We start from the raw sequence: 24,995 nt of genomic DNA, 5'->3' as shown, positions 1-24,995 counted from the left end.
GGCACCCATATGAAATCCTGGACACAAGCAAAGTGAAGACTTTAACCACTAGGCTACTGTGCTGGGCCCAAAAGGATAATTCTTAAGACTATGAAAAATACAGCAAGAAATTAGTTTAAACATAAAATAAAGTTTGGGAAAGAATGTTCTAACCCGACAAGATGCCACATGGGAAAATGAATACCCGATCAATGAAACTCACTGTCTTTGGCAAGCCAGAGAAAAACTCTCCATTTCTTAACTGGGAGAGAAGTGGCTACTTTGTCAAAGTGGGATTCAAAAATGACATATTCAAATGCAATTTAATAAGTGTGCTTCTCTATTCATGTATTTCACCTGAAGGAAAAATCTCACTTACTAATGTTAAGACCTCAAAGTGCATGGCAGAACTGGAACTGTAGACTACTGTCATTTCAAGTACTCATAAATTTTAATCATTCAAGTCTTGGGATGTACATGAGCAAAGTGAAGTTTCACTTGGGTGCAAATGCTCAGTCACAGCAGAAGATAAGTTACACTTAAAGGGCATATATTTCCCAAATTACAAGCATTCAATTACAATCAGTTCTTCCAGCCAGCTATTCTCTTACTGTCTGAATAAAGAGTGTTTCCTTGCGCGAATTAATTTTTGAGAAAAATCTCATTGGTGAATATTCCCTTCAATATAAGTAACATTATTTACATTGTAATGAAGGTACATTAAGGAAGTAACACTACTTGCATGGGTAAAATTGGCGAGAAAACACCAGTGGAAGGAGTTGTCTTTTAAGCATTTCTTTTGAAGGAAACTGCAGACAATTATGAGATGCAAATCAGTACCAACAACCTTCATGAGTGTCTATCCAATGTAGCCCACTTGAAAATATCATATTCTACTTAGTGATTAAATAAATAAATCTATTAAGGCAGACAGTTTTCTTGTCAGCTATGGAAGAAATTCTTCATGAATTGTACTGGTGTCTCTATTTTGTGCCAAATGCTTCAAGATTTTTGAGAGAATTATTTTACAACAGGCGAATAATGAAATAATAATGGTGGCTGCCTATTCCGAAGTCCAGCAAAACATCAGGGCCTAATAGCTATCCTGAAGTAATGTAAAAAGTAATTGAGAACGGGCTCAGTTCACACTGAGGCCTTCATCTTGAACAACTCACATAATTACTTCTATTCTCCATTTCTTTAATTGTAAATGATGTTAACAATACCCGGAAAAGGTATTCCTGAACTGTGGAAGGATCAACTACATGTGAACACATTACGTGGATTATAAAGCAGCAGTAATTAAGTGCCAGCTACTAATTCTACGTCATTCTGCCTGTGCTTTCCTCTCTATTCCCCTGCCTGCAAAATGCGTTCAGATTGAGGTCTGAAAGCCGATCCAGTCACTTATTGGCTGTGTGAACTCGAACGGGTCATTTTTTTTTTTCTGGATCAGATTTTGGAGACGTTCATTATGAAAATTAAATGTTACCGAGCATATTAATGCTGTGTCAGACATCTATTAAGAGCTTAACTAATACCTGTCGTTAAGTTAATATCCTCAGGTGACAATTTGTAAGGAGCAAATGAAAGTCTATTTAGTTAAAACGCTTAACGCATACATAACTACATGCATATAGAAACTTCGACGCACAGCCAAGGTATTACCATTTGTACGGTGAATTGCAGATACACAGGAAACCAGAAACCAAATGGCGCCCCAGTGACTCCACAGGGCGGGAGGCGGAGGCCGAGAAGCGGGCTCGGGCGCCTCGCTGGCTCCACGCACCCGTAGGAATGAGAATGCAGACGTGGAACAGAAAAAAGTCTTTACAAAAAGACCTCGAGAGTCAATTCTTTCCCCCTCCTTAAGTCCTCCGGTTTGGACTAGGCCACTTCATCCAACTTTCTGGACCGCCCTCTCCCTGGACATTTATTTATTTACCGTACCTTCTTTACTGAGCGCTTTTCCACTGCCCCGCCCCTTCAGGCCGCCGTGAACTTCAGACCCTCTGCTGCGACTCCCACTCCCTTAACTCTGTTTTTCCCAAGCTTGCCTACATCTTCCCTCCGCCTAAGAGAGCAGCGTAACTGGACGCACCGCAGGGAATCCTTGGAAATGTGGTCTGTCGAAGTCATTTGCCTGGACCGCACAGTGGGGAAGACGCCATAGGAGAGTTAGTGACAACTACAAATCCCGAGAGGCAATGCGAAATCACCATCTTCCTCTCTTGCCCCCGTTTCTTAGGTTTCCTTTTCCTTCTCTTCGCAGGCGCTAAGCCTCTAGGTCGCACGGTATTTGTAGTTTCCTGGGGACCTAAATTCTTAGCGTTCGGTGGTCAGGAGAGCGGCCAAAAGACTCTACTTCCCAGAGGGCAGAGCGGAAGCTGCGCTTGCGCACTCTCTGTGAGGGCGTGTATGTCTGTGTGTCTGAGGGAGAGAGCGAGAGTGAGTGAGTGTGAGTGCGGGGTGGGGTGGTGGCCGTTACGTTCGGGGCAACGGCTACTGCTGTGGAGAAGTAAGAAGAGAAACAACGTCCGGCGCTTCCGCCTTCGCTGAGGAGGAGGAGAAGGAGCTGGTAGGAAAAGGAAAGTGCTTCGTCCTGGGCCTGGACCGGACGCGAGTCGGGCTGCTGGGGTCCGGGCTATGAGCCTGTGAGGGTCGCTTGGGACGCGGAGCGAGACTCGCCGGCCGAGAGCTATGTCCCAGCCGCCGCCGCCGCCTCCGCTGCCGCCCCCGCCGCCACCCCCCGAGGCCCCACAGACTCCGTCGTCTCTGGCGTCGGCGGCGTCCATAGCTCCGGGGGGGCTCTCGAAGCGGAGAGATCGGAGAATCCTCTCCGGGAGCTGCCCGGACCCGAAGTGCCAGGCGCGTCTCTTCTTCCCGGCCTCCGGTTCTGTCAGCATCGAGTGTACCGAGTGCGGACAGCGGCACGAGCAGCAGCAGCTGCTGGGGGTGGAGGAGGTCACCGACCCGGACGTGGTGCTGCACAACCTGCTGCGGAACGCGCTGCTCGGGGTGACGGGGGTCCCCAGGAAGAACACGGAACTGGTCAAGGTGATGGGCCTTTCCAACTACCACTGCAAATTGTTGTCGCCCATCTTAGCTCGCTATGGCATGGACAAACAGACAGGCCGGGCCAAGCTTCTGCGGGACATGAACCAGGGGGAACTGTTTGACTGTGCTTTGCTGGGTGACCGCGCCTTCCTCATCGAACCAGAACATGTCAACACGGTGGGTTACGGCAAGGACCGCTCTGGAAGCCTTCTGTATTTGCACGACACCCTTGAGGACATCAAGCGAGCCAATAAAAGTCAGGAGTGCCTCATCCCAGTGCATGTGGACGGGGATGGGCACTGCCTGGTGCATGCCGTGTCTCGGGCCCTGGTAGGCCGGGAGCTTTTCTGGCATGCTTTGAGAGAGAATCTGAAACAGCACTTTCAACAGCACCTGGCCCGATACCAAGCACTGTTCCATGACTTCATTGATGCCGCTGAATGGGAGGACATTATCAATGAGTGTGACCCTCTGTTTGTACCACCTGAGGGCGTTCCCTTGGGTCTGAGGAACATCCATATATTTGGGCTTGCCAATGTGCTACATCGTCCTATTATCCTGTTAGATTCCCTCAGCGGGATGAGAAGCTCTGGCGATTATTCAGCCACTTTTCTGCCTGGACTCATCCCTGCAGAGAAGTGTACTGGGAGAGACGGTCACTTGAACAAACCAATCTGTATTGCGTGGAGTAGTTCTGGTAGAAACCATTACATCCCCTTGGTAGGCATAAAGGGGGCTGCTTTGCCCAAACTGCCAATGAATTTGCTTCCTAAAGCATGGGGTGTGCCTCAGGACCTTATTAAAAAGTACATCAAACTTGAGGATGATGGTGGCTGTGTGATTGGAGGAGACAGAAGTTTGCAAGATAAGTACTTACTTAGACTTGTTGCTGCTATGGAAGAGGTCTTTATGGACAAACATGGTATCCATCCTAGTTTGGTTGCTGATGTCCACCAGTATTTCTACAGAAGGACTGGGGTGATAGGAGTGCAGCCTGAAGAAGTTACAGCAGCTGCTAAAAAAGCAGTCATGGATAATCGCCTTCACAAATGTTTGATGTGTGGTGCCCTTTCCGAACTTCATGTTCCTCCGGAGTGGTTGGCTCCAGGAGGGAAACTGTATAACCTGGCAAAAGGTACTCATGGGCAGCTGAGGCCTGACAAAAATTACAGCTTTCCCTTGAACAATTTGGTCTGCTCCTACGATACAGTGAAAGATGTTCTGGTACCAGACTATGGATTGAGTAATCTGACAGCTTGTCATTGGTGCCATGGCGCATCTGTGCGGAGGGTCAGAGGAGATGGGTCTATTGTGTATTTGGATGGAGACAGAACTAATAATAAGTCTGCTGGTGGCAAATGTGGTTGTGGATTCAAGCACTTTTGGGATGGTAAAGAGTATGACAATCTACCAGAAGCTTTTCCTATCACTTTGGAGTGGGGTGGAAGAGTGGTCAGAGAAACAGTGTATTGGTTCCAGTATGAAAGTGATCCATCTTTGAATAGTAATGTTTATGATGTTGCAATGAAACTTGTTACCAAGCACTTTCCCGGTGAATTTGGGAGTGAAATCCTAGTTCAGAAAGTTGTCCATACTATCTTGCATCAGACTGCCAAAAAGAATCCTGATGATTATACTCCTGTAAACATAGATGGTGCTCACGCCCATAGAATCGGAGATGCACAGGCACAAGAATCAGAGTCTCAGCTCCCTACGAAGATTATCCTTACTGGGCAGAAGACAAAGACTTTACACAAAGAGGAGTTAAACATGAGTAAAACTGAAAGAACTATTCAGCAGAATATTACGGAACAGGCTTCCGCAATGCAGAAACGGAAAACAGAGAAGTTAAAACAAGAACAAAAAGGGCATCCCAGGACTGTTTCTCCCAGTGCTATTCGTGATGGGCCGTCCTCTGCACCTGCCACCCCCACCAAGGCTCCTTACTCACCTACAACTTCGAAGGAGAAGAAGATCCGAATAACAACGAACGATGGCCGGCAGTCCATGGTTACACTTAAATCTTCAACGACCTTTTTTGAACTGCAGGAAAGTATAGCCAGAGAATTCAACATTCCTCCCTATTTGCAGTGTATTCGGTATGGTTTTCCTCCTAAAGAGTTAATGCCACCACAGGCGGGAATGGAAAAGGAGCCGGTTCCCTTACAGCATGGTGACAGAATCACAATAGAGATTCTGAAAAGTAAAGCAGAAGGTGGCCAGCCTGCTGCAGCCCACTCAGCCCACACTGTGAAACATGACGAGATTGCTGTGACTGGTAAGCTGCCTAAGGAACTTCAGGAGCAAGCTGACAAAGAGATGTACTCCTTGTGTCTTTTAGCAACGTTGATGGGTAAGATCAATTTAACTAGATGATTTATATTGACTTCATTGTGAAGGCAACACTGGCTTTGTGCTGTTATTGGGAAACTGGTTGTTGCTAATATTTGAGTGTATATATTAGAAATTTATTTTAGGGGAGGGGCTATCAGTATGTGTATTGTTGAGTAAGTATTAGGAAAACATAACTAGAAAGTGAAAGTAGTCCATCTGTCACTGAGTTTTTATAATTATTAGAAATTTTTCATTGTAAACACAGGGCTTATAGGCTATCAATTTAAAACCCCTTCAGTTTTTTTTTTTTTTTTTTTTGGTCTAAACTTTATTGAGCATTGATTGCTACTTTGCCCTTTTCTCATTTATTTTTAAAATTTGTTTTCCTGTGTCATGTGACTTCAGGACTTCCTGTTGGATGAATTGCAGTTTCTGTGTTTTTATTCTCATTGTGTTCCCAGTTAGTAGTCTCTCCTCTTCTGCTCTCTCTTTCTCAATTCATCACATTTTTTTATTTGTACACTGAAATTTGTGTTTAAGTAATTTCTTTGCTCAGTGAATGTTTCCACTGATTTTAATAAATTATAGCTCATGAAAAACATAATAATGTGGTTAAGAAATATTTCTGTTTTATAGGTTAGCATAAATTAAAGGAAAGCATGTTATCAGCCAGATATGTAATTTAGGGCTTTAGAGGATCTGGAATATTGTCCAAGTTTTTATATTACCTGTGTTTGCTTAGTCTTTGTCTTTAGATCACTGTTAGTATGTTTTACTAAATCTTAGAAGTGTGAAGTAAAATTTAAATACGTTAGATTTTTAAGGAGCTTTATTTTTGCTGCGATTAGAGAGCTTTCTGTGAGAAAAGGCATCTGTGTTTTCTGATAGTACTGAAGAGCAATGAATTGACCTGCCTAAGTAAAAAATTATATTTCTGACTTGTAAAGTCAAGAGCCTAATAAATAAAGCCCTGCACAAGTTTGTAACTTGATATTGCTGTTGTTAAATGTTAGACAAATGTACTAATTTTATTAAGGAATATGTTAGAAACTATACTATTTATGTCTGCATGGAATGAAGGGAAGATTGTGTGATCTTTGAAGTTAGAAAAACTTTGAGTATTAGCTCCACACTTAAGAGTGATTTCGGATAAGCTACTTAAATTTTCAGTAGCTCTAAGTGCTTCTTCCTTTATATCAAATACTGCCTGTAGTCTGTGTTTCAGGTCAGAGGAACAGTATTCCTAGAATTCTAAGAATTAAAAAATATCCTCACAGAATGGATAAAATCAAATATAGTCAAAAAGGCATTTGAAAGCCTGGAATTTTCCAAGCAAAAGCAGGAAAGAGAAGCTCTTCCTCTACAGAAGATGAACTTGAGGGAATAGCTTGTATTTTTTTCTATTCTTATTTGCTCACCACCTGTAATATTACCCAACAGGCATTGGACAGTTAAGACATTTTGATTGGATTAAATAGATGGCATTGATGTGTCAGGAAAAAGGCTGTAGCTGCAGAAATGGAGTGGATGGTCAGCACTGATCATTGAGGAAGACTCAAAGGAGAATTTGGCAGAGTTGATGCATTGTCTACAAAGTAAAAAGATTCATCATCTGAGTTCAGGAAAATTCTGGTAACTAGAAAGATAACTTCTGTTGAGGGACAGGATCAGCCCTGTCCATGTCATGGGTGAAAGATCCCAGTCACTTTTTCTGGTTCCTTAAACATTAATCATTTTGCTTGCCTGTCATACGGTTTCTGTCTTTTTCTTTTTCTTTCTTTCCTTTTTTTTTTTTTAATACAAATTATTTTGCTTGAAAGGCAGAATAGAGTGGCAGAAGGATAAGAGGATGAGGAGGGGTCTGGGAGGATATCTGCCACATGCTGGTTTATTCCTTAAATGCCTACAACAGCCAGGGCTTAGACAGACATAAGCCAGGAGACAGAACTTCACTGGTAGAAGCAAACCAAGTACTTGGGCCCTAATCTTGGCATGTCTGTCTCCATGGCACATTAGCAGGAAGATGGAATAAAAGCGCCAAGTAACTGGGACTCATAGCCAGCCCTCTGATATGGTTAGTGGGCATTCCCAATGGAAGTTTAATGCACTACACCACTACAGAAAATCATAAATTTTGGTGTACAAGTAAGAGTGCAAATAAGCAAAATGTTCATTTTTGAAGACTGTTCTTCATTGCAGATTAATAAGTAGTTTAAGAATCTGACTAGTATGATAATATTTCATAATGAAAGTCAGTAAAATATAATTCTAAGTTAAATGTCTTAACATTTGTTTTGTTTGAATGGCAGAGTTAGACAGAGAGAGAGAAATCAGTATGTTCTTGTTTGTTGCTTCACTGCCGGAGTGGCTGCAGCAGGCAGGTGTTGGCCAGGCTGAGGCCAGCAGCCTGGAGCTCCCTGCTGTGCTCTCCTGTGCATTGCATATAGTTACTTTTGGAGTTTGATTTGAGATCCTTGGACTTGCATATCGGACAGCAAGATTAAATGGATTGCAGTGAGTTCAGGACGGTAGTATCTTGGTGTTCTGACGACTCCCATTGTCATTTTCAGCATTTACATTACTGTCCACATAACCATAAATTTCTGCTAAGTAGAATCAGCATAAAATTTGAATTTTTTTTTAAATATTGAAATAGTGGTACTTGATTTTCTGCTTTAAAGTAAAAAGATAGTGTATAGCTTGTAATAATCCTTGTATGAACATTAATTTTCTCCCTCTAATTCTCTTGTAAATGTAACTGAATTCTGTCATTGGTATTATCTATAAAAAGCTATATGTTTGTGAAAGTATGAATTTGGGAGATTTATATGTACATATATATATCAATGTGGGATATTAGTTGGGATGTTCATAAATATCACTTTGGAGTATGTATCATCAATTTGGGATATCAGTTGGGATATGTATGTATAAAATATTAATTTAGGATATATGTATATATGTAGTGCGTAAAGCCTGCTAGCGAGCTATTGATATTTCAGTTGGACAGGATAGAAAAATGGCAAGGCTCTTTCAAAATTGCAAATTTCAGAGTATAAAAATTACTTTATGAATTAGCAAATTTGAACTGCTATGATTAGAAAATAGTTTATTGAGTTTAAAGCTGTTTAAAAAAGCAGATGTTTAAATTCAGGCTTAACTACTGCGTTTGAGGGTTTGAGAGACCTGTACTGACCAGTCTGCCTAGATTCTGCCTATCCTTGTTCCCTGTTCACTTGCCTCACAGCATCCATCACAAATTCTAATTTTATTTTCTGGTTTAACTTTTGTATTTGCCTTCCCTCCTTATTTTAAAGTGAAGCCCATTTTATTCACTAATGAATACCTAATCACCTTCTTCAGAGTCTGGCACATTGTTGATAACTAATGCTTGTTCAAGGAATGGATGTAGATTATTTCAGCAAAACTGAATCTATGCTCTGAGCTGGAAACCTGTGGGGGTACAGAGATGAATGAATTGGAGCCACTCCTTGCCTTAATGGACTTGTCTGTAGGTTCCCCACTGAGGGAATTCCATGCTTTTAACAGTTTTCATCAACAGACTTCCTGCTTGCTTTTCTAAAAAAGCAAGTAAAAATTATGAAGTCCCAAAATATGATCAACATAGTATTTTAGGAGCATCTCATTTGGTTGAGGCTGATGTGTGTTGTATGTGTGCATGAAAATTGTGTATCATCTTTAATAGACTGTGATAGCCAAAGATATGCTTCTTTTTAAAAGTAAAATATATATTAAGTAGACTTTATATGTTAATTACATCAATAGCAGCAAGTGCATAAATCTTTGCTTAGTACAGACCATTTAAGAAACAAGTCACTTTGGATCTTACAAAGGTGTAACATGGAATAACAGTGTTCTACCATAATATTCAGCAAATTTCTACCTGTTTTATCCAGACCACTGGAGGTTTTGTGTCTTTTTTTTTAAGATTTTATTTTTATTTGAAAGAGTTATATAGGGAGAATTAGAGATAAGCAGAGAGAGAGGGAGAGAGAAGTTTCCATCTGTTGGTTCACTCCCCAGAAGGCCACAACAGGTGGAGCTGACCTTGGCCAGAACCAGGAGCTGCTTCCAGGTCTTGGTGGGCGCTGCCTTCCCAGGCCGTTAGCAGGGAGCTGGATCAGAAGTGGACACCACTGGGACTCAGACCAGCAGCCATATGCTGACATTGTAGGTGGAGGCTTAGCTTGCTACACCATGGTATTGGCCCCAACTGGGGGTTTCTGGCCTTATTTTTTGCAGACTATCATCTTTATTATTCATCTAGTATTTTTTGGTATTTTGTAGGATTCATATATTTATAAAGTATGTATTATTTATATAGTTTTTAGATAATTGGTGTTGCTAAAACTGACTAGTTATGTGTGAATTTTTTTAATAATATGTTATCCACTAAAAATACTGTGCTAGTTTATTTTTTCTTAGCAGTGTATTTAATTAGGTTTCTCGATTTTTTAAAAAGGTAAAGATAGCTTTAGATGAAAAACCTTTTTTTTTTTTTTTTTTTTTTGGAGTTAAGTAGTAGTTATTTCACAAAGGTTAAAAACCTTTCTCAGAATTGACAGATGTGCTTGATTTTGATGTATCTTTTCCTGAAATAACTTAAGAAATGTATGGCTTCTAAAAAAATTTTTTTTTTTTAAAATTTGAAAGACAGAGGGACAGAAAGCTCTAATGTTTAGTATCCAAGTGCCCTTAATAGCCCAGACTGAGCTAGGGCTAACCTAAGTACCTTGGTCTCCTGCATGAGTAGCAAGTGGCAAGATGACTTTCCCTGTCGTCTGCTGCACTGGCAGGAAGCTGCATCAGAAACACGGGAGCCGAGGCTCAGTCCTGCGTCCTGATGGGGAATGGGAATGTCCAAGTAGTGGTTTACCCTCTGCCACAGTGTTGTGCTGCCAACTATATGGCTTTTTAATTAATATTTTAAAAGTAAAGATGGACATTTAGCTTAGTGGATAAGATGCCCACATCCCATTTTGCATCCGTTAGGAGGCAATAGATGATGTTGCACCTATTTGAGTCCCTGTTGCCCATGTGGGAAACCTGGATTGAGTTACCTGGTTGTGGCCTGGCGCTGACCCGGCTGGTGGGTATTGGAGAAGGGAGCCAGCAGATGCGAATGCTCTCTTTGTCTGCCTCTCAAATAAATAAAAATAAATAACTTAAATACCTAGTGTTTTGTAATTTTGTAGTATGTTTTGCTGTTTCAAATGCCATGAAAGTTTCCAGAATCGCATTTACAACTTAGATTCTTATTTTTTGGATGACACTGGATCTGAATATTGTTATTTGTATCTTGACTTTTTTTTTTTCTTAAAATGTTAGACGAGGGACAATTGAAATGTAAGGAGTACTTAGGCATATTATTATTAATTATATGCCATTATAGCTTTTTGTTAATTTTATATAGCATATTTATAACAAAGGAACAGTTATAAAGTAAGAAACTAATGGACAGGTGTATCAAGATAAATATGAATGTTGTAAGTGGTAATTTTATATAATCATATTTTGAAGGTTAAGTTATTCTGTTCTGTACTTAGCTACATGGATATCTAGTTTCTTAATATTTAAATATCAGGGTAGGGCCCGGCGAGGTGGCCTAGCGCCGAAAGTCCTCGCCTTGAAAGCCCCGGGGTCCCATATGGGCGCTGGTTCTAATCCCGCCAGCTCCACTTCCCATCCAGCTCCCTGCTTGTGGCCTGGGAAAGCAGTTGAGGACGGCCCAGAGCACTGGGACCCTTCACCCGTGTGGGAGACCCGGAAGAGGTTCCAGGTTCCCAGCTTCAGATCGGCGCGCACCGGCCCGTTGCGGCTCACTTGGGGAGTGAATCATCAGACGGAAGATCTTCCTCTCTGTCTCTCCTCCTCTCTGTATATCCGGCTTTCCAATAAAAATGAATAAATCTTTAAAAAAAAATAAATATCAGGGTAGCATTTTTAAAATTCAAAAAAATTAAAATAAGTATAAAGTGAAATGAGGCAGTTCTAGACATTTGCACTCCTTAGAGAAAAATAATTATTAATACATTGAAATATATCCATTCAAACCATGTAAATGTGTATATGTGTACAAATTTATACATAATTTAAGTGTGCTATACATGTATGATGATAAATACATAGTTTAATCCTGATGGTGACACCAAAAGCTGTATGGCTGAATGGCTAAGAAACAGGCATTCTTTTCTCATGAACCATGCTGACTGTTGACAGAGCAGGAAAGTTTCAGGTGGGAGAGTGCACAGGAAGGGTAGAGAGATGGCATTCCTGCAGGAAATCAGTGCTTCCGTGATTTTCTCTGGTAGAGACAGTCCCATGTTGCTTCTTTGGGTTTGAAACTTACTCAGATTATTTTGAAAAAAAAAAAAAAATGGAGTTGTTTTGATTAAAATATTTTGAGGTTATATTATGGCCATAGATAAGTACATTCCAAGTTGGTTTTAAGTATTTGTTTTGAGGTTTTAAAGATATATGCCATGTAAGTGTTAGAGTTTTCAGCTTGCTCCCCCATACCCTCTATAAATTGCAGTGTAAAAACTTCAAATAGCCTTTTTCATATTTAAAGTTAGAAAACTGGAATGATGACTTTTTTTTTTAAAGATTTATTTTATTTTTATTACAAAGTCAGATATAATGAGAGGAAGAGAGATAGAGAGGAAGGGAGCTGCCGGGATTAGAACCAGCAGCCATATGGGATCAAGGCGAGGACCTTAGCCACTGGGCCACACTGCCGAGCCCAATGATGACTTTTTAAATTCAGTTTAATTTCGTTAGAAAAATTATTTCCTTCAAGTGTTTCATATTTAATGATTAAAAGTTACTTCCTATAAATAGGCTATACCAAAAGAAAGACTCTGATAGCATTGCCATATATAACCCCTGTTCATATAGAATTGAAGAGCATGAGGAGAAAAGATTTGTGGAAAACAAGGTGTTGACAAGGTGTGTGTAATAACAGATTTTTCTTTATTTAGGTACAAATATAGTATTTTGGATATAAATATTTTACTGATGAACCATGAAAAAAAGTTGAATTATAGGGACCAGTGTTATGGCCCAGTGGGTGAAGCCACTGCCTATGATGTGAACAGCCCATGTGTTTTCCAGCTCAAGTCCCAGCTGTTCTCTGCCGGTACATGTAGGGATGCAGAAGAGAGGGACTAAGTGGTTGACCCCTGACACCCAAGTGGGATAACCAGGGCCAGTTCCTCGCTCCTGATTTTGACTTGGCCCAGCCCAGGCTGTTGCAAGATATGTGGGAATGAACCAGCAAATGGAACATTTTTCCCCTTCCCCTCCGCTCATCATCTTTAACTCTAACTTTTAAATTTATAAATAAACCTTTGTAAAGAGTTGAATTACCAAATAAAATTGGAGACTAACAAAAATATAAATTAACGTGTGTACTAGAAGCTTTGCTAGATTATTCCCATTCTCAGAATTTGCTTTCTAATGATATGGCAGAAAAACAATTCTTTCTGTTGTTTTTTCTATGATTCTGTTTTTATTAGAGTCTTGAAGAGAAAATATATGATGATACTTTAAAAAATTATGGAAACCGACATTAAAGGCGTGTCTTATTTGGAACAAAAACTTTTGAATTTCATGCATAGTTTTTTTCGTAATACACATAACTGCACTTAGAAGAATTTTTTGTATCAGAATAAACTCACTTTTAATTCTGTTTTTCATGAACTTTTTGAGATCCTCGTGTTATGCAACATTGAAGAATGTTACCATGCTGTTTCAATTAAGTGCTTTTTGTATTACTTTCAGGCACTGTTTTAAACAGAAAACTTCAGTTACAGTACCCTATATATTCATTCAGCCATGATTAAGAATGCTGCTCTGCTAAGCACTGCGCTAGCCCTTATGACTAGGAAGTCAGGGGGGCCACTGACCTTTTTCCGAATCTGAAAACCTAGAGTGTAGAAGCGGAAACAAAAAATGAGCCACATTAGCTTGCAGCCTGCTGGGGGCTGTAGTACTCATACAGAGGTACATCAAAGAAGGATACTTACCTAACCACCACTCCAAAGAATACTACAGGAAGTCCATGACTGAACTGAATTCCAAAGTATATTCAAGAAGTCTTTAGGGAAATAAAGCAGTTTGGTGCTGCTGTTTTGTAAAAATCAAGTTAAGGTATGATGTAAGGTGGGAGAGGCAGGCAGGGGAGCAGTTGTCAACAGTGTCATGTATGCCATGAAAATGAATCTGAAGTTTTGCTATATGGATCCACATGGCTTTAGAAAATCATGAAAGATTTAACTCTGAAGACTATATGGAGGAGGGATTTGGGGAGTACAATACCTGAGAAATCCCTGAGGTGACAGTAATCCAGCCAGGAATGAGGCTTGAATCAGATCAGTAGCAGGGAAGATGGAGAAAAACACATAGGAGAGCCAAGTTAGACTGGTAGGGGGCTTGTACAGTGTCCTAACTGCTGCTTACTGATCACCAGCCCCTTTTCTTGTTGCTGCTGCCAGTGAAAATGACTTCAGCAGAGGTATTTATATACTAAAGGAAGTAATTTTTTTTCTCAAAGCCACTGATAGTGCCATAAATGTCCATAATAATTTTTTAAAGATTTATTTATTTTTATTGGAAAGTCAGACTGACAGAGAAGGAGAAACAGAAAGATCTTCTGTTTGCTGGTTCACTCCCCAAGAGGGCACTATGGCCAGAGCTGAGCCAATCTGAAGCCAGGAGCTTCTTCCTGATCTCCCACAAGAGGGCAGGGTCCCAAGGCTTTGGGCTGTCCTAACTGCTTTCCCAGGCCACAAGGCAGGGAGCTGGATGGGAAGTGGAGCAGTTGGAATACAAACCAGCGCCCTGGTGCATGCAAGGCAAGAATTTAGCCACTAGGCTACTGCGCTGGGCCCTCTACATAGCAATCTGATCTCTAGTAGAAGTTAAATACAGGAAAGAATGTAAGCTTTGGAAAGATAAACAGGATTGTCTGCTGCTTGGTAGCTGTGTGATCTTCAGAGAGTTATTTAAGCTCTTTTAGTTTGTTTCCTTGGCTTTTGAGCTTAGTTTTGATAAATGACAAAGCTCTGCAAAGTACTGTACTTAGCTAGGTAGGTAATTAAGGCTTAGATAGTATTTATCCTTTCCGAAGGCAATAAAAGCAGTGGAACCATGCTGCCCTAAAGGGAGTGGAAATTGGTTTGGGGGAAGGTGTGACAGTTTTTCATTATTTTAACAAAATACCCCAAACAGGCTAATTTACTATAAAGAAAAGCATTTTATTTGGCTCATATTTCCGGAGGCTCACTGTCTGACTGGGTGGGCCTAACTGGTTTGGCCTCTGGTGATGGGGTTTTTGCTGGCAGAATCCACAGGGCATCACATGTCAAGAGTCGGGACACACTTGGTATCTGTGTGACATGTGTCTCTCTTAAAGATTGATTGATTGATTTGAAAGGTAGAGTGACAGAGAGGAAGAAATGTCCATTCATGGCTCCTTCTGTTATATGCCTTATACACGTTAAATAGAATCAGTTTTTTTTTTTTTAAACTCTCCTTCCCTTCTATGGTTTAAATTTCAGTTTATTCCCTGAAGTCTTGTGTTAGTGGCACTCTGAGGGCAGGAACTTAGTCCGATTACAGTGTGTTCAGTTGATGGTCCATTTGGATGAGATCTTTGCAGTGGAGTCCTAAGGATCACGTCCTAGTGGTTTGTAGACCAGTAGTGAACAATATTGTAGTTCAGTGGATTAAGCCACCACTTGTGATATCACCGGCTTCCTATGTGGGAATACTGGTTCTAGTATCTGCTGCTCTTCTAATCTAGCTCCTGCTGATGTGCCTGGAAAAACAGGAGAGGATAGCCCAAGTACAAGAGCCCTTTCCTGCCATCCATGTGGAAGAGCTGGCTGGAGTTCTGGGCTCCTGGCTTCAGCCTGATTCTGTCCCAGTTGCTCTGGCCATTTGGGGAGTGAACCCGTGAAAGGAAGATAATTCTCTGCCTGTCTCTCTGTTTTTGCTCTCAAATAAATAAATCTTCTTTAAAAATCTTTTTTAAAATCTTTTTTTGAATTTATGTATTTACTTCAAAGTTACAGAGAGATGGGGAAGAGAGAGAGAGATCTTCCACCCACTGATTCACTCCCCAGATTTCACATTTGGGGTGGGCCAGGTTGAAGTTGAGAGCCAGGAGATTCCTCCAGGTCTCCCTTGAGGGTGGCAGGGACCCAAGGTCTTGGGCCATCTTTTGCTGCCTTTCCTAGGCTGTTAACAGGGAACTGGATCAGAAGTAGAACTTGAACCAGTGCCCATATGTGATATGATGCCCATGTGGGATGCCAGCCTCCAAATAAATTGTAAAGTTCTACAATATGTTTAGTGCACAAAAAAGATAATACAGTATATCAGAAATTCAATTATCAGGGAAGGGCACCAGCACGTTGGCTCAACTGGCTAATCCACCTCCAAACCCGGCTGCTCCATTTCCTGTCCAGCTCCCTGCTTCCAGCCTGGGAAAGCAGCAGAGGACGGCTCAGTGCCGTGGGACCCTCACACATGTGGGAATTGTAATCATTTGGGGAGTAAACCAGTGCATGAAAGACTAGTCTCTCCTTCTGTCTGTAATCTGCCTTTCCAATAAAAGTAAACAAATCTTTAAAAAAGCAACAGCAAAAAACAAACGTAAGGGAAGATGAAGCAGGTTAAAGAATGTCTAAAAATGCTCCTTATTGGAGCAGGCTTCGTGGTGCAATAGAATAATCTGTTAGGATGGCCACATCTCAGTGTGCTAGTTTGACTCACAGCTGCTCTGCTTCTAATACAGCTCTCTGCTCCTGCACCTCGGGAGCAGCGAAGTGACGGCTCAGAAACTCACCGTTCCTGTGGGAGGCCCGATGTAGTTCCTGCCTTCTCACTTGAGCCTGACCCAGCCCTGGCTGTTGCAGCCATCTGGGGGGTGAGCCAGCACACGAAGGTTTCAGTTCTCTGACTCTGTCAGTCTGCTCAAACAGCGAACAAGAACAGTCCTTAGCTGGTGATGATGAAAGCAAGGTTGAGTAACACTGCAGTAAGGAATGGTGAAAGAACGAAAGGCACTAAGAATATTTTTCTTACTAGTATATATGTGGTCATTTCTCAGACGTTTAGCATTTTGGCAACTGTTCAGATTCTTACAGAAGGAGTTAAATGCTAACATGCTGTTTTTTAGTAAGAGTTGTATAAAGTGGTATCTCAGGGCATTTCGGGAAAGAAGTACCTAAAGCATAACATATAACAACGAAATGAAAGACTATCACTATAGAAACTATTTACCCAATTGAAGTTTAATGATGTTAAGCAGGCAGAGCTTTTACCAGGATTTATTGTATTTCTATATTTGGAGGCTTTGTGAATAATGAAGATTTTTAATTAAACTTCTGTGTGTTGGGCCTGGTGGCGTGGCCTAGTGGCTAAAGTCCTTACCTTGAGTGTGCTGGGATCCCATATGGGTGCCGGTTCTAATCCCGGCAGCTCCACTTCCCATCCAGCTCCCTGCTTGTGGCCTGGGAAAACAGTCGAGGACAGCCCAATGTATTGGGACCCTGCACCCGCGTGTGGGAGACCTGGAAGAAGTCCCTGGACCCTGGCTTCAGATCAGCATAGCACTGGCTGTTGCGGTCACTTGGGGAGTGAATCATCAGACAGAAGATCTTCCTCTCTGTCTCTCCTCCTCTCTGTATATCTGACTATTCAGTAAAAATAAATAAATCTTAAAAAAAAAAAAAAGTACACAGATTTGAAAAGCCTACCACTTGAAGCTTCAAACACCCAAAGCATTTATTTATATATATACTTTGCTTAATAATGATGCAGTGTACCCAAATGGCTATATTTAAGGGTTGACACGCAGAAGTTTTTTTTTAAAGATTTATTTTATTTTAATTGGAAAGTCAGATATACAGAGAGGAAGAGAGGAGGAGAGAAAAATCTTCCATCCATTGATTCACTCCCCAGGCAGCCACAACGGCTGGAGATGAGCTGATCTGAAGCCAGAAGCCAGGAGCCTCATGGGTGAAGGGTCCCAAGGCTTTGGACCATCCTCGACTGCTTTCCCAGGCCACAAACAGGGAGCTGGGTGGGAAGCTGGGCTGCAGGGATTAGAACCAGTGCCTGTATGGGATCCCGGCATATGCAAGGTGAGGACTTTAGCCGCTAGGCTACTGCATCGAGCCCAAATTTGTATACTTTCAACTTACTCTGAAAACAAGTTTAACGAACTACAACATTAATTCATATATCTGTTTCTGATTATGGCAAGGGAGAGTCTTGGGGGGATTTCAGGTAGCAAGTAATTAATCAGTGTCATCAGTCACTGCCATGTGATACTCTAGAAAGACAAAAGTGAATCATTCTTTATATAAATTGAGAAATTTTCTGAGTATAAAAAGTGGAACATAAGGTTAATAGAATAGAAAATAATGAAAGTATAAAGGCACATTAAAAACAACCATATCTTACAATCCCAAAGTAACTTTTATGTTTTTTCATTCCTTGACCTTTTCAACACTGATTATTTTTTCTGTGCAGCTTCATATTAAATGTCAAATGAGGCACTGTCAAATGAGGTTTTTGATTAGTTTTTGTGAAATAGTGGTTTGTGCATGTCTTGTGGTCTTCTTTAGGGGTTATTCTGAATTTCTTCAAATAATTTTTCTTCTGTATTTCTGTTTTTAAAGTTAGAAAGAGAGCATGAATTACTTTTTTTTTTTTTTTTGCATAGCTTACTTAACGTTCAGCCTAACCTCATTCTGCTTAACTTTTACTTGGTTTTCAACATAAAAGCGAAGACTTTTTTTTCTTTTTTATACTTTCTTATCTTACTTTTAAAGATTTATTTATTCTATTGGAAAGTCAGATTTGAAGAGAGAAGGAGAGACAGAATGATCTTCCATCTGCTGGTTCTCTCTCAGATGGTCGAAACGGCTAAAGCTGAGCCTTTCCGAAGCCAGGGGCTTCTTCCAGACCCCCCATGCAGGAGCAAGGTGCAAAGGCTTTGGACCACCCTCTGCTGCTTTCCCAGGATACAAGCAGGGAGCTAGATGGGAAGTGGAGTAACCAGGACATGAACATAGGATCCCGGCACACACAAGGCAAAGACTTTAGCCGCTAAGCTACCATACCACACGCTAAAGATATAATTTTTATTATATAATTTTATATATTTTATTTCTACCTTCAAAAATCGCTTTTTACAGTTTTTTCTGTTGTGACCATGATTTGCAAACAGTTTTCTTTGAACTCAGTTGAGTCTTCAGACATATTTGGTATAATATGCCCAGTATTAGTCATACAGTTTTAAAAAGTTATTTTCATTTTTTTTAATTTCAATTGTTTTTTAAGTGTTTGTTAGATAGGTGAAGGGATTGCAGATGCCTACAGGCCTCTGGGTGGGAGGAGAAGAGATAGGGCCGGAGAGGGGAAGGCGGTGGATTAGGGAAAAGACCCCGCTGTCCCTCCTGTGTCCATGTGCGTTGAGGGGACATTTTGTACCCCTCTTTGCTGCCAGGTCACATCACTGCCAGGGGATAGCAGTGGTCTGTTGATTTCATCCCAGGGACCTTGAAGAAGGGAAGAATGTAATTAGGATGTTATTTGAGTAGTCTCCATTGTTCTGGGATGGTGTTGGCTTAAAGACACTTTTCAATGAGTTCTACAAATTAAAAAAGAGAGAATTCATATTAAAAATTTGATTTTCTAGGTTGTCTTGAAAAGCCACAGTGTCTTGAAACATTGGGGCTACACTGTTCCATTACACCACTTGGACTGGCTGCTACTTTATGTTTTCTGAGTGTTTTCTAGTGTGCCACAGTCCTGTGCCTCTCTACACTCTATTAGGAAGTTTCGCTTATTTGGGAGTTATACCTTGCATTCTCTGCTCTAGGATAACCTGTATTAAAGCAGCCCTGGATGCAACACTTTGTTGTTAATACTGTATCTGTTTGTGTTTTGCAGGAGAAGATATATGGTCCTATGCAAAAGGACTTCCACACATGTTTCAGCCAGGTGGTGTCTTCTACAATATTATGAAGAAAACCATGGGTATAGTTAATTTCTGATTTTATTCTTAGATAACAATTTTCAACTAACTATAAGATTTAGAAAGTTTAGGTAGTATTCTTAAAAATATTTTGAAAGCCGAAATTGGGTTTATGTTCTATCTGCCTAATTAAAATTGATCAAAGACAAATTTTGAAATTAGAAGATTTGGCTATAAAATTAGTCACTTTTCCAGAACTAGATCATAGTTTTATTGGGTTTTGCTCAGATTAGTATAAACCCCATTACTTTGGTGGATTTAGGAAATAACTTGTTTTACATTGTGTGCATTATTCATAAAGATAAATTTACTTGTGTGTAAGTAACTGTCTTCAGAGTTTTAAAATCTTAAGTTATTGACCTTAAGGGAGAAGTTGCCAGGTTCTGTAATGCCATATATGTCTATTTAGAGATTTGATACAATTGAATCTGGCCCACTTACCTACCACTCTGGCTCACCTCATTATCTCACCTATCTTGGTTGACTCTTTAAGTTGAACAGTCTCTATTTTGTGATTTTTATCTCTTTCTCACACTTTTTTTCTTCTTAAAGGCACTATGTTGGGAAGGCATTTTATAGAGTGGCTAAATGCCACTTGGGATATCCACATCCCTTACTATTGGTTGAAATCCTGTCTCTGCTTCCCATCCAGCTTCCTGCTGATGCACACCTTGGGAGGCCGCCGATAATGGTTCAGTTATTGGGTCCTTGCCACTCACCTGGGAGACTGATGGAGTTCAGGACTCCTGGTTTTGACCTAGCTCGGCATTGGTTGTTAAGAGCATTTGAAGAGTGAACCAGTCTCTGTCTTTCTCCCTTTAAAAACAAATAAGACTTTAAAAACACTCACTCAGGGGCCAGCACATTAGCTCAACTGGCTAATCTTCCACCTCCAAGTGCTGGCATCCCATATGGATCTGGTTTGTGTCCTGGCTACTCCACTTCAATCTAGCTCCCTGCTTGTGGGTTGGGAAACAGCAGAGGATGGCCTATTGCATTGGGACCCTGCATCTGTATGAGAGACTTGGAAGAGGCTCCTGGCTTTGAATTGACTCAGCTTCAGTGTTGTGGCCATTTGGGAGAGAACCAGCAGATGGAAGATCTTTCTGTCTCTCCTTCTCTCTTCAGATATGACTTTACAGTAGGAACAAAACAAAATCAAAAGCACTCACTCAATTTGGCTGTTACAGAAATGTTCAGTCATGTACTCGGATAGCAAGAGTAGTATAACTAACCCCCATTTCCCACCATTCAGTTTTAACAATTTTTAGTACATCTCCATCCTTTACACAACTGTGCTTTTTCCCCTTATTTTAATATTTATTGCAACAGTTGCAGATCCATGTGGGCCTTCAGTTAGGATGGAGAGGGCTGGGGCGGGGAAGGGAATCAACTGAGCTGTTTCACAGTGGTCTCAGGAAAAGGTGTTGTGGCGCGGCACAGTCCAGCCTTTTGTTAGGATGACAGCATTCTGCATCAGAGTGGTAATTCACATCCTGGCAACTGTACTTCCAATTCCGTTTCCTGATTTGCTTGGACCAGCACATGTATGGATAACACAGGTGGAATTCTGGCTCCTGACTTGACCCTTACCCTGCTCTGGTCGTTGCAGCCATTGGGAAGTGAACCAGTGCATGGAGATCTGTCTCTCTCTTGACACTCTACCTTCCAAATATATGTCTTTAAAAGTTCATCACTCCAAAAACTTTCCTTGTTCCCCTTTGTAATCATTCTGCCTAGGCACTTCCTCCCAGGCCCTGGCAGCCACTTTTCTGTTTCTGTGTTTGTGTGTGTTTTGGTTATTTTTCAGATAACATGTTTTTAATTTGTGTTATAGTCAAAGACTTCATTATCCTCTAAAAGAAGAGTGCAACAAATAGGAAGTTGAAAGATTGTATTTCCGCAGAATCTGTCTATATTTGCCTCTTTCATAGTGCCACATAAATGGAATCGTATAGTATAACCTTTTGTCTCTGGCTTCATTGGTCAAGGACTGGAGTTCGCAAACTGAGGCCTGTGGGCCGTATCAGATCTGTTGCTTGTTGTTTATAAAGTTTTATTGTTTATTTATTGTTTTTGGCTGCTTTCATATTGTAGTGATAGAGTAGAATAGTTGTGACAGACCTTATGGTCTACAAAAACCTAAAATATTTACCATGTTACTCTTTACAGAAAAAAATTGCCTGTTTTGGTATTGGTATAATTTTGCAATTTATTTACCTTGTTAACCCTATTGGGAATTTCCCCCTTTTTAAGTGCAGAATAGATTCTGTTGTATAGATTTCTCACATTTTAAGAATAATCCATGTCTAATTAAAGGACATTGTCCATTTTCAGTTTTTAGCTGTTTGAATAAATCCATCACAAACATACGTCTTTACTTTTCCTTGGTAAATATGTAGGAGTGGAACTATTGGGTCATCCAGTTTTTGTAAGACTTATAAAGTTCATATGATATTCTGTTATAAAATATCTGGGTTACTTTTCTTTATAAGAAACTCCTAAGCCATTTTATAATTTTATGTTACTGCTAGGGGTGTCTGATAGATCCAGTTGTTTTGTGTCCTTGAAAGCATTTGATAGTATCAGTTTTTGTTTCTAAAAAGCATTGAAAGGTTATAACACCATCTCACAGTGGTTTTAATTTCCATTTCCCTGATAACTAGTAATGTGCAGCGACTGTGTGTATTTATTTTGTATTTTTTTTTGTTGTTGTCCATTTTAAAATTGGCTTGATTTTTTTTAAATGTTGTGAATTTGGAAAGTTATTTATATATTCTATTGTTTATCAAATAGAAGTTTTGCAAATATTTTTCTCGGTTAATAACTTGTTTTTTTAGAGATTTCTGAAGTTTTGGTGCCGTCCAATGTAACTTTTTTTTTGATGGTTCATGCTTTTTGTCTCCTAAGAAATATTTGCCTAATCTAGGGTCAAAAATATTTTTTTTCCTTTCTAGAAGCTTTATAGTTTTAGGTTTTATATTGAAATTTATGATACATTTCATGTTCATGGTTTACAGTGGTGGGTTAAAATTGACTCTTCTATGTATGGATATTCAGTTCCAGCACCATTTGTTGAAAAGGCTGTACTTGATCTGTTGAATTACTTTGATACTTCAAAAACTTTGATACTGCTGTCAGAAATCCATTGATTGTGAATTATACACTCAAAATGAGTGAGCTATGCAGAATATACCTTGGTAGGTTCTTTTTCTAGTTCTAAAATCTGTTTTTATGTTGTTCTATATGTTTCTCCTTTGGACAGTCCTATATCTTGATTATTTCATCTTTTAGTAATTCTTGAAATCAGAATTCATGTCAATCTTCTGTCTTTATTCTTTTCCAAAATTATATTGAGTATTTTAGACTTTTTGTTTACCCATGTAAATTTCAGAACCATCTTGTTAATGTCCATACAAAGAAGTCTGGTGAAGCTTTTGTTTGATTACATTAAATATGTTGATCAAGTTGATGATAATTGATTTCTTGATGGCATTGAGTCTTTTGATTGATGAAAATGTTGCAATTTTTGTTTAAGTTTTACATTTCTATCATCAGAACTTCAATTTTCAACACTCAGATCTTGTTTTACTGTATTGTGTACCTAATTTTGCCATCTTTCAGATGCTATCGTACAAATTTTTTTTAATTCCTATTTCTTAGTGTTTGTCACTAGTATACAGAATAAAATCAATTTTTATACATTGACCTTGTACCCTGTGACCTTGCTAAAGTTAAATTTTGGTTCTAGCAGGCAACAAATCTAGGTTGATTATTTGGGAATGGTTATGTAGGTCATCGTATGTTTTACAAATAAGTTTTATTCTTCCCTAAAGTTTTATATGCCCATATGTTTTTGTTTTTTTGTTTTTTGTTTTTTCATTTTCACTTCAGTGTTGAATAGGAGTGGTGAGAGTGGGAATTTTTTGCCTTGTTGCTTACCTTGGGGGAATGTATTCAATCTGTAGGTTTTTCAGATATTTCCTAGGTAAGTTTAAAGCCATTGCATTCTAAGATTTGCTAAGAATTTGTATAGTCAGTAATGTGAATTTGTGCAGTACCCTTTTCCTACTTCTATCAAGATATTCCATGTAATTTTTGTATTTTTAAATGTTGGCCAGTTTTGCATGCTGGCTTCTCCTTGTTGAGTCATTTTCGTGAATTCCTTTCTGAGGATAATGGCCTGCAGTTTTCTTGTAATGACTATGTCATCAGGGTAATGTTGGCTTCGTATAACAGAGTTTGGAAGTGTTTCTTCCTGTTATTTTCTGCTGCTAGCCATTTGATAATATTCATCAGTGTATCCATCTGCATTTGAGGTTTCCTTTGCTGAAAAGTTTTTGATGATGGATTTAATTTCTATAATACAGTTAATAAAGGTTGCCTCTTGCTAAGTTTGTTTTATCTTTCGAAAAATCTGTCCCTGTCAGCCAAGTTAGCGAATTATTGGCATAAAGTTATTTGTATTATTCTTTTCTTTCCCTTTCAGTGTTTTTAGCTCTTTCATTTCTGCTATTGGAAATTTGTGCCTCCCACACCCATTTTTCCTTTCTGTCTATTGTGACTAATGGTTTATCCATTTTATTGATCTTTTCTAAGAAACGGCTTTTGGATTCAAAGATTGTTCCCTGTTATTTTTTTTATTTCAGTTTTATTTTTCTGTTTTCTTATTTTTTATTCTCCTGTTTTTTCAAAGTAGAAGTTTATTATTGATTATTGATTATAAATTCATATTTTCCAGTATAGCCATTTGAAAATACAAATTTCTAAGCATAATGTTAAAAATTCCTTTTAAACTTTTTATCTTTCACTTTCTGAACTATTTTGATTCCAATTTGATGGTTTTTAAATGTTAATGTTTATTTAAGATTGATTATGGGATATTAATCATTTGGACGAATGTATACTATCTTCTATGCAGCTGGAAATAACTTCCCTTAGGGCTTTTTCTTTTCTTTTCGTTTTTTACATTTGGTAAGGGGATGGTAGTAGGGATGGATATCTTGATTAATTGAGAAATAGTTTTATACTTCTGTTTCATTACAGATTTATTTTATTTACAAAGAAGATGTAGAGAGTAGGTGAGATAGAGATCTTCTATCTGCTACTTCAGTCCCCAAATGACTGCAATTGCTGGAGTGAGCTAATCCAAACTCAGGAGCCTGGAGCGTCCTCCAGGTCTTCCACAGGGTCCCAAGGACTTGAGCCATCATCTGCTGTTTTCCCAGACCATAAGCAGTGAGCTGGATGAGAAGGGGAGCACCACAGTCAGAGACCTAGCCTACTATGCCTTGGAACTGGTCCCTGGAATACCTTTTTTAATATTAGCTGTGGTGCTTGAGAACATCCTATGGGAGAAAAAACTAGTCACAAATGGTACTGAGACAATCAAATGTCTTTTTTTTTTTTTTTTTAAGATTTATTTATTCTTATTGGAAAGTCAGATATACAGAGAGGAGCAGAGACCAAGAGAAAGATCCTGCATCCACTGATTCACTCCCCAAGTGGCTGCAGTGGCCAGAGATGAGCCGACTAAAGCCCGGAGCCAGGA

The 24,995-nt window shown here is 39.7% G+C and overlaps 1 protein-coding gene across 1 annotated transcript in view; it reads left to right on the top strand.

Annotated features, from left to right (window-relative positions):
* Positions 1 to 2,522: 2,522 nt before the first annotated feature.
* VCPIP1 (valosin containing protein interacting protein 1) overlaps positions 2,523 to 24,995 on the top strand; it is a 30,922-nt gene continuing 8,449 nt past the window's right edge. The window contains exons 1-2 of the mRNA XM_004588024.3: positions 2,523 to 5,389; positions 19,360 to 19,446. Coding sequence (XP_004588081.2) covers positions 2,680 to 5,389; positions 19,360 to 19,446 — 2,797 coding nt within the window. The 5' untranslated portion in view covers positions 2,523 to 2,679. The remainder of the gene's footprint in view (positions 5,390 to 19,359; positions 19,447 to 24,995) is intronic.

Source organism: Ochotona princeps, chromosome 9 (genome assembly GCF_030435755.1).
Source record: "Ochotona princeps isolate mOchPri1 chromosome 9, mOchPri1.hap1, whole genome shotgun sequence".
In the NCBI taxonomy this organism is placed as follows: domain Eukaryota; kingdom Metazoa; phylum Chordata; class Mammalia; order Lagomorpha; family Ochotonidae; genus Ochotona; species Ochotona princeps.
Note: the sequence above shows the minus strand (reverse complement) of the source record. Positions and strands in the feature narration are given on the sequence as shown.